Source organism: Pristis pectinata, chromosome 10 (assembly GCF_009764475.1).
Source record: "Pristis pectinata isolate sPriPec2 chromosome 10, sPriPec2.1.pri, whole genome shotgun sequence".
Taxonomy (NCBI): Eukaryota; Metazoa; Chordata; class Chondrichthyes; order Rhinopristiformes; family Pristidae; genus Pristis; species Pristis pectinata.
In genome coordinates this window covers 62,918,636-62,929,003 of record NC_067414.1, presented here as the reverse complement: position 1 = coordinate 62,929,003, position 10,368 = coordinate 62,918,636, and the positions used below count along the sequence as shown (strand labels likewise).

The 10,368-nt window shown below is 39.9% G+C and overlaps 1 protein-coding gene across 1 annotated transcript in view; it reads left to right on the top strand.

Moving 5' to 3' along the window:
- The first annotated feature begins 230 nt into the window (after positions 1-230).
- The window catches only part of LOC127575332 (protein LYRIC-like), a 76,611-nt gene continuing 66,473 nt past the window's right edge, over positions 231-10,368 (top strand). Inside the window, exon 1 of the mRNA XM_052025139.1 lies at positions 231-1,437. Within this exon, the coding sequence (XP_051881099.1) occupies positions 1,138-1,437 (300 nt within the window). The 5' untranslated portion in view covers positions 231-1,137. The remainder of the gene's footprint in view (positions 1,438-10,368) is intronic.

Here is a 10,368-nt window from a genome sequence, read left to right as displayed (position 1 = left end):
AGAGGAACAGCCCTGCCGCTCTTCCAAGATTTGCAATACACACTGGGTTAAGAATTGCTTTTGTCGTTCTAGACGTTTACGTTTAAGTATCATCATAAGAATTTACTCTGATATACATTTCTAGCAAACAACAAATAAAAAAATAATTTACTTCTTATTTCATTAATAATATCAATGAAAGAGGAATCTTCAGATCTATAACATAGTAACGCTGCAATTCTTTCTTTGTGTTATTTGCAGTTGTGGGCGGTTTGTTAACAGAGGAATCGTTCTAGTAGTTCTTTATGACAGCGCACTATTCTCTTCTGCGGCGTCTTCACATACATTTGTGGTTGATACATGAATCAAAGCGTAAGGCATTTACAGCAAGTTGCTTCTGTACATGCAATAGGTGGATAAGTTGTATTTTTTAAAATTGTAAAATGTTCCGCCAAAGCCTCTCTACGTAACGCCTATCAAAATCTTTCACAGTGACTGGATGTCAGTTATGTTTTTGTTTTGAAAACGTAATCTACCTTTGTTTTTTCAATTTTGCGGAAGTAATTTGCACATTGTAATTAACTCATGATTAATCTGCATTGCCCGATAGTGGATCCAATTCTCAAAACTCAGATGTTCATCCTGTATGCGTTAGGAGATATGCAAGTTACACTGTTTAACTGTAGTCAATCGCGGAGGGGGGAGTGCGAAGATCGAGACGGTCGACTGCAATCGTCCAATCGACATTACTAACACGTAACCCTATGGAAATAGTTTCCCCTCCCCGAATGGATATTGTTTTCTTCCCCCCACGAATTAGTTAGTCCACAAACACTGAAAGCCTAGTCCGCTCCCGCTATTACTATTTGCACTTTGCCAGCCTGCAATCAAGCTTTAATTTGAAATGTGTTTTGAACGATTTGGTCTTCCATGGCCACCGTCACGTTTACAGTAGCACGCCGAACTTAAAGCATTGCAGGAACAAAAGTTTGTGTAGCCCGTGTGAAAGTGAAGCTTTGCTTTGTGTCGGATCGCAAGGCTGCCAGGGTTTTGCTCAGCCGCCCGTCTGCGCGCCTGGCCGTCTGGGCTCGCATTCGGATTTGGAACACGCGGTGGCCCCCGGGCCGTTCCATTCGCTCCATTGTTGGGTGTCTCGCCATGCTTGAGCCGCTCTCTCGCTGGCTGCAGGTGCTGTTGCTGCGAGGCAGGGAGTTGCTGTTCGGAGGCGGTCTCTCTGATCCCGCGCTCGTTGCTTTGCCCGCGATCGCTCTCAGCCTGCTGGTAGGTGTGGTGCTTCTGGTTGTTGTTGTTTTTGTGCAGGGTCGAGGCCATCATGCTGCCGCCAGCAGGGCCCTGCCGATCGACGAGCATTTGCTACTGGAGGCATCCGCAGCCTCTTGGAAGAAACCGAGACAGCACGAAGAGCCAAAGAAGAAAAAGAGGAAGGAGAAAGCGAAGGTAAGAAAAACTGAAGGGTAGGATGGGGCGGGGAGGCGGGGTGTGTATGTGTGTGGCGATTAAAGAACAGCGTGAAGCAGATCATTTTCAAAGCAGCAGCTGGGTTGCATCTGAACAATAAGTGTACCGTCTGCACCGGGTCGGTCACTTTAGCGTTCTCAGAACCGCGAGTTAAAAAAAAACAAACCAGTATTGAAATTCTGTGATGACAGAACTTTAACATATTGCGTGCATGGTAGATAGGAAGGACGTTCATAATCAATGCAATATAACAGCCCTTAACAATAGGACAGGATTAATCGAAAAACAGAAGAACCGTAGATGCTGGAAACCCTGAAACGATAACACAATGCTGGAATTACTCAGCAGGTCAGGCAACACACGCGGAGAGATAGAGAGACGGAGTTGTCGCTTCGGGTCGATGACCTCGTGTCAGAAAGGTCATGGAAACGTTAACTCCACATCTTAGGAAGGGTCTTCGATCTGAAACGCTGATTCTGTTTCTATTTCCACAGATGCTGCCTGACCTGCTGCGTGTTTCCAGTAATTTCTGTTGTTGTTTCAGCTTTCCAGCAGTTTTGATTTTCATTTTGCCAGGCCCGTTTAGTTTTTCCAACCTTTCCTGTTTTTATTTACAGGAACACTTAGTCTTTTATGTGTATATTTACGAAAAAAAGGTCAACATAGTTGAAAGTGCATGGCATGATTTTTTTCCATATATTGGCGTTTATGGTATAATGCCTTTAGTATACCAATTTTTAATACTAGACTGATGTTAATTCTATAAAAAAAGTTGCTGGCTCTGGGAATACTCCCCTGTTTCCTTTTGTATTCCTACTAAAATTTAACCCGGATGAGGCTTTTGCACTTCAGCAACCTTTGACCCTGATGTATTTAGTATACACTTGTACATGTGGGAGGAGATCCATCACACTCAGATTGTCAGTGATCAGAAAGACGTTCACATTTTATGCTAACGTCACTACTGTTAATTACTAATTTTCCTCATTTGAAAAACACATTTTCATTCAGGAACATGGCATAGGGTGTCAGCATATGTAGATCTAATTTACCCCTGGAGAGCTGACTCAGGTTATCAGTGAGGCCAAATGTTGATGCTAATTTTACCAGCTGTTATATTTTTTTACCAAGTAAATAGTTACAAATTCACATTTCAAATATTATAAAGCTACATTTCGTGTGTGAGATTGTGGTAGAGGTACCTTTAACTACATATCACCACAAATCTGAAGACTTTCTATGATGTGCTCTTGCTAAAGTCATGTGGTTATTAAACAAGAGAAAAGTTTCCATTCTTGTTATTCTACTGAGTGCAGTTTGCAGGAAACCATGTTACTAAAAAAAAATGTGCAAGGCGGTAATAGCTGAACTTCAGGGAGTGGCTCAGCTGAGTAAACTGATGGTCTGGTTAGAATTTGAAAACATTTTCATTTGTTATCCAAAACTACATTATAAAGCAGCCACATAATTTATTAGTAGTTCTAGCTGTTATACAGTAGTTTTTTTTTACCCCTAAAACTAAGTATATTTGCATTTTGGTATCTAATAATGCATCATCCAGTCCATGTCAGAACTGTGTTGGCTTGCTGCAAAGTAATGTCACCAGTTCCTCAGATATTATTGTAATAATTAATTTTGCCACTGCATGAAATGGTTTGGCAAATAGTATAATGCATTTAGGGGGATGTAGAAAGTACATGAGGAAAATAAATGGCAATATATTGATAAAGGAATATAGTGCCTTTTGTCCTATTTGCTGCTGCAAAGAACTTTATAGCCAATGAAACACTGTTATTAAACTGATCTAATACAGGAAATTCAACAGCAAATTTTGCATATAGGAATCACCTGCAAACAGCAATGTGATGGTAATTTTGTCCAGGATGCCTCTCCTGCTCCTCTTCACTATAGTAAGTTGGGGCTTTATTTACATTCATCTGAGAAGACAGAAAAGGCATCTTATCCAAAAGACAGTACCATCAACAGTTCAGAACTCCCTCGGCACTCTGACGTTATAATCAGCTAAAGCTAAGCAGCAGCATTGAAGTTGACTTAAAACCAGCCGGCTTAATAGTTCATACATCATGATTGCAGAAAATAATAAAAATGGGAGGATTTTAATCTTAATTGCTTGAACCATGTATGATTATTTGCTCTCATAATCTACTAATCTAAATTTGAGAATTGAAGTTGGGAAGATCTCTGAAAAAAATCCATTTTCTTTTCTAATCAGTAGAAACCATGCAGTAATGGACTAAACTGCTCCAGAAATTTTTACAGCTGTGAAATATCTAGCAAAACTGCTAAAAGTAATATAAATAATTCTGTCATTTCATATTTTATGTTTTGATTTAGTTGGTTTTCTCTTGTGTGTCTGTGTCATAATTATTCTTGTTAAATTGCTACTAAATGTTAATAGAAGCTATTCTATAATTGAAGACATCAGTGCAAACAATTTTACAATCTAAGTACCAGGCTAACCTGATTTTTCTCTTTGTAATTGGACCCTTTCATAATATTGTGTCCTCATTTCCATTTCCACAACTACCATGGCCCTCGAAACCACACTGCTCTCCTCCTACCTCAAGATCTCCACCCTGTTAGCTCTTACCTGCTTTTGGGCTATTAGCTCAGGTCATTTCCTGCAAGACAGGGACCTAAGATCATCAATCTGCCGAGCTGTCGGATGTGGAACCTGTTAAACTAAAATTGTACATTGTAAGTTAAAACTGGGAATATACTTTTTACCCTCTATTGGAAATACCAGCTCAGTGAAAAGTGAATTGAGGTTTTCTGAAGATGGGAGGATTATATGTAGTAACTACTATACAGTATATAATAATATATATGTATATATCTGTAATTGGTAGGATTCACACAAATGTTGGTTAAGTAAGTTTGAGTAATTCACTTGAGAACTTTTGGAGGAACTCAAAGTATGTAATTATTTGAGGAACTATTTGACACGGGAATCTCCCATGCCATTGCATATCCCAGGTGAGAACAGTCTAAGTAAGCTTCAGGTGCAGCAGAGTTAGGAAAGAACAGAACAGATTGACATAATTCAAATCATCTTAAATTATGTATTCTGTGGCTGAGAATCCACAGCCATTTCAGTGCACCCACTCTTAATTTTATTTTGAGTTCCCTTAGCTCTGAACTAAAGTTAACCTAGTTAGTTATCTTATGCTGAAGATTCTTTGTGGTCCTGGGGCAGATCCTCTGCTTGAACCATGCAGGGCTATGCATATAAGGATTGGTCTAGGCATCCTGAACACTGGAGCTCCCTTGCTCAAGACCTGCTGAGCAATCTGACTACTGGTAATGGTTTGCAAAATCTGTTTCTCACTGTATTAACTTGCCAAACTCAGTGGCCTGGTGAGGCTAGGGCTACTGGTAGACTAATTTGGCAGTTCTGAATTTCCCTTTAGGTTCTAGGCAACAGACTTCATTTGGAACCACAACATCAAAAATAAGGTATTTTTTTAGACTAACTTTGAGATGGTTGTGGAGCCATTATTATTTTCTTGCAAGAGTATGTGGTTTAGAAGTCTGCAAAATGTCTAGCCTCATTGGTGAGAGCATGTCCTAGATTTGACTCTAAACTGCTCAAGTTAGGTGAGTTGCATGGCCTGCCTGACTACAGTGGTTAGGTAAAATTTCAGCACTTGTTATAGAGAATTGATGCTGCATGTATCTGTGTGTTTGAAGGCAAAATTTGTAAATCGGATTTAATGTGTAGTGTCACCGATTTGTGATTTTTTTTTTCACACAAGCCATTATATAAGACCCAAAACATGCTTAAAAATATCAGCAGCTCACAAACCTATATAATATAGCAATATTTGATATGGTCAATTACATTCAATTTGTCCTGATTATATGAGGATGATGAAATCAGGGAGTATTGTTAATTGAACCTGCAAAGTCAAATTACTCATTATTTGGCATGAAAATAATCAGCCCAGATGGCTACTATTCTATCTGGTATCAACATAACAAGTTTGTAATATAACCTTAATCATACATTTTAAAATGCATAACCACTGGAATAGTGACCATTGATTGAGAGACACGAGTTCAAATCCCACTTTGGCAGCTGGGGAATTTAAATTCAGTAAATGAACTGAAAATAGAATAAAATCTGGAAATAAACTGGTCTCAATAATAGTAACCATGAATGTCATAAATATCTATCTGGTTCACTGTAGTCTATGAGGGAAAGAAATCTGCAATTTTGACCTGGTCTAACTTCAGACCCACCATTGTTGTTGACTGTTGACCCCCTTCTTAGTTAAGAGGCATTTAGGAATAGACAGGATGGATGTGGTAGCAATGAGAGGGTGCAGAAGAGATTCACTTGGATGTCGCCTGGAATGGAGAGTAAGGAGAGATTGGATAGGCTGGGTTTATTCTCACTGGAATGTAGCCGGCTGAGAGCTGAACTGACAGGGGTTTATAAAATTATGAGGGACATAGATGGGATAGGTAGTCAGAATCTTTTTTCTGTGGCAGGGTAGTCTGGAACTAGAGGGACAGGTTTAAGATGAGGGGGGAGAAGTTTAAAAGAGATCTGGGGGTGGTGAATATCTGCAATGTGCTGCCAGACAAGGTGGTGGAGGGAGATGTAATTACATTTAAAAGAAATTTGGATGGGTACTTGCATAGGAAAGGCATAGGGGGATATGGGCCTAAAGCAGGCAAAGGGGATTAGCGTGGATGGCATCGCAGCCGGCACGGACAAGGAGGGCAGAAAGGGCCCATTTCTGTAATTCCTGTTTGTGAGTAAATGTCACTGAGTTATAGAGAGATGCAGGCCCTTTGGCCAACCAAGCCCATGCTGACCATTAACCAGCCATTTACACTAATCTTATTTTTTATTCTCCCCACATTCCCATCAACTCCCCTCATAGTTTTTCATTCACCAACACACAAGAAACAATTTACACTGGCCAGTTAACCTACTGACCTGCACGTCTTTGGGATGTGGGAGGAAACTGGAGCAGTCAGAGAAACCCACGCAGTCACATGGAGAATGTGCAAACTCCACACAGACAGCAACCGGGTCTCTGGTACTTAAGAAGTAAATCCTAAATCAATGGCTATGTGTGTGTTATCTAGTGTGAGTCATGTTCCTTCAAAAATTGTTATCACACAAAGTTTGACAGCCAGCTTTTGGTCAGAAGGCCAAAGGGTTTGCCAAATAAAAAAAAATTAAAGTGTGTCCTGAAGGAGGACAGACAGTTAGAGGTTTGGGGTGGGAATTCCACAGCATCAACAGCTGAGAGGACAACTGCCAGTGGTGGAGTGAATGAAAACATGATTGCGTGAACCAAAATTAATGGGTGATGTAAGATCCCAGAGTGTTGTGGAGGTGGAGCTGGTTACAGAGATCGGGAAGAATGTCCACAGAGAAATTTCAAAATGCATAACAGAATTTATAAATTTCAACAAGATTTGGAGATAAAGTTTTTATTCTTTTTGCACCATTTTCTGGCATCCAGTTAGAGATCATTTTTAGCAGAAGAAAACCAGAGTTTTGTGTGCATGTGTGATGCAGTGTTTCCTGTAATAGCATATTACTTTAATTGCAAAAGTGCATGCTGTGGGCAGACAGCTATTATTACCCAGGCATGTTATTAAGTGCCCTCACAGATGTTTTTGCTTACAACATTGTTCCCAGCAGGTTTGCTCCTTAGTCATACTTATGTAGTGTCTTGTGCAGAAAGAATTAAAGACTGTAACAGTGGTGAAATAATTTGAGATTTAAATAATGGCTAAAGTAGTGCATTTCTGTTGTACACGAGGCATATTTGGAGCACTGTATTTTCAAAATTCTAATCTTGAGGCTATCAGGACTAGATATTTCTTGTAAAGAATGTCCAGTATACATTGGATAAAAATTGCTGTCAATACATGTTTGGTATTTCTCTCAATCCCACCAGTTTTTTTACCTTGCACCCCAGCCAAACATGGTAGCTCCTTGTTAGAATGCAGTTCCACTGATTGCTTCTGTACTTTATCTATATAGTACTACATATTGGATAGTGATTGCCTGCAGACTATTTTGGCCATTAAAGTATCACAGTTAAGGCTAATTCTGTTTTGACTTTGTGTGGAAAATTTGGTCTCTGGCAGTTGGTGAGATACCAGTGAAAGTTAAAAAATTACAGGGCATCATCTCCATCAATCTGCCTGTCGAAAATGAATCTGTTGAGAACATATTTGAAAAAAAATGACAACTGCACATTTCTTGTAAAGACCCAATATTGCCTTTGTACAGAGGATGTGTGCCATCATGTTGTGTGGCACTTGTACCATGCTAGATGAGATAGATATGAACAGATTTGGCAGTCTGAAACTAGGCATCCGTGATACCTGAGAATCAAAAATAAAACTCTAGATACTGGAAGTCTGAAATAAAAAACAGAAAATGCTGGGAGAACACAGCAAATCAGACAGCATCTGTACAAAGAGAAACAGAGTTAATGTATCAGGTTGAAGAGTCTTTCTTAGGATTGGGAAAGAGAGATGTTAGTAATGTTGCCAAATGGGTGATAGCATGAAAGAATAGCTCTTTAGACTGAGGTCAGGGTTGCCGTGGTGATAAGCGGTTGCCGAAACCATGTGGTTAATAGATTAATGAGGGAGGTTGGAGAGAGAAAAAGAAAATAAACAAAGGAACATGTATAAGCTGTGAAGTACAGAGCTGTAGGAAATGCCCAGCAGATCAGGCAGTGCTACTAGAGAAAAAACTATTACAGATGGACAACAAGTCAGTTTGATACAAACAATGTGAGCTATATGGAGTTATTAAATTATAAACTGAAGGGGAAGACTGCAATGTACCCAGATGGTGCTGTTCCTCAAACTTCTGTTGGGCTTTGTTACTAACAGTGCAGGAGTCAACAGACAGACAATTCAGAGTGGGACAGAGAATTAAGGTGACAGGCCCCTGCAGTCTGAACGCAGGTGCTTCACGAAATAGTCATCCAGTCTTTGTTTGGATTCTCCAGTGTAGAGGCTGGGACAGGATCTTATTACATTATGGCACGTAGGAGTACCTTCACCACAAGCATGTTGTGTTGTGACTCAAGAAGGTGGCTCCACATTGGCTTCACATCACTTTTGCAAGGGCAGTTAGAAATATGCATGAAGTGTTGACCTTGCTACAGCATGTCCTTTCTAAGAATACCAAAAGTCTAGATATGAAGACTTATAATAATTATGGCATAATAATCAGAGAAGTAATTATGTTATTCTTTCTGCTATTAATATTTTAGGCATTTTCTAATCCATGGGACTGTGTACTCCTGTGATGAGCAAGAATAAGTAAAATGAGCCTTGCTTCCACTTTCTTTCCCTTCTTTGTTTGTCCTACTTGCTTATTGTGGCATAGAGATTGTCCAAATGAGGAGGTGGGGGGGAGATTTTTTTTCCAGTTTTGTTGAAGGATCATCAACCTGAAATATCAACTTGGTTTCTCTTTCCTCAGATGCTATTTGACTTGCTGAGTGTTTCTAGCAAGATCAGTCCTTTTTTCACCCAGATTCCATGTCCTCCATATAAATTCCTTTGCTGAATCCATGTACAACACACAGGCTTATTTCTCTTTCAATAAGAGCACTGACTAACACATCCCTGCCACTCTGTAGTGATGCATTTAATCATCTACAGTGGTGGTGAGAGGATGGGTGGGATGATGTTCATGTGAGCAGGGGATGGGTGGGTGGCAGTGGGATGATGGAAGGTAGGGAACTATACTACAAGACCTGTTATCATTGGAAACCAAACAGTAAATGGCACATCTTGAAAAGCAAAAGGAAAAGAAACCAGATGTTTCCTTCTGCTTTATTCTGACATTGACAATTCAATCACTTTCCCCAGCAAGGAGAAAATTACCTTCTTGCTGGTTCTAAAATGGAGATTAAGTATCTTTATACAAAAACAATTAACTTCCAAAGAACCTCAGTTATGTGTCTAGCACCTCTACAAGAAGAGAAGACGGGCAGGCAGACAAAAGATTTTGGTTCTTTTGTACATAAGGGTCTGACCACTTCATACACAATTTGGCTTTGGTTTTAAGCTGACAGGGAGGAAAACCAGACAGGAAGGATCCAGTGTCATGAGGGTGTTTCTGTCTACTTAAGTTGAGATAAAGTTGGATGGAATAATTAAATGTGTCCACTCACAAGATCCAATGTGCCGTGAGTAAGAGCAATGAAATATGTTGCCCAGAATCCACATAGCATGATCTTTATCCCAGTATAGGCAACCCCGCGTTACGACCATTTGGGTTACGGAAATTTGCTCATACAGAATTTACAAATCACTGCCTAAAAGTTGGAGATACGGAATAAGATTAACTTGTGGAAATTATGTGGAAAAAATCCACCTCAACTCCTGTTTCTTGATGCATGGCGAAACCTGTTATTTATTTATTAGATATCCGTAGGTCAGCATGGAAATGCGTCCTTCGACCTGACCATCAAGTACCTATTTTACACTAATCCTGCCCAACCCATTTTATTGTCTCTGCATTCTCATTAACTCCTCCCAAAATTCTACCACACACTTGCACACTAGGGGGAGTTCACTAGTGGCCAATTAACCTATCAACCATCATGTTTTTTTGGTATTTAGGAGGAAACTGGAACACTTGGGTTAAACCCACACAGTCACAGGCAGAGTTGAATGTGAGCAACATCTGCTTAGTTAGATGAAGAAGAGGCTTATTTTTGCCTGATTACTAATCTGGGAGATGTGCAGCTGATGGTTTAGTGACTAACTGAAGCAATGGCAGACCTCTCCATCCCAGCAGAGCCATTAACAACACTCACCTCTCATATAGAGAAATAGTGCTGTATAGTTTACCTCGATGCCTGATACCTATGCTGTCAATAGCAAGTG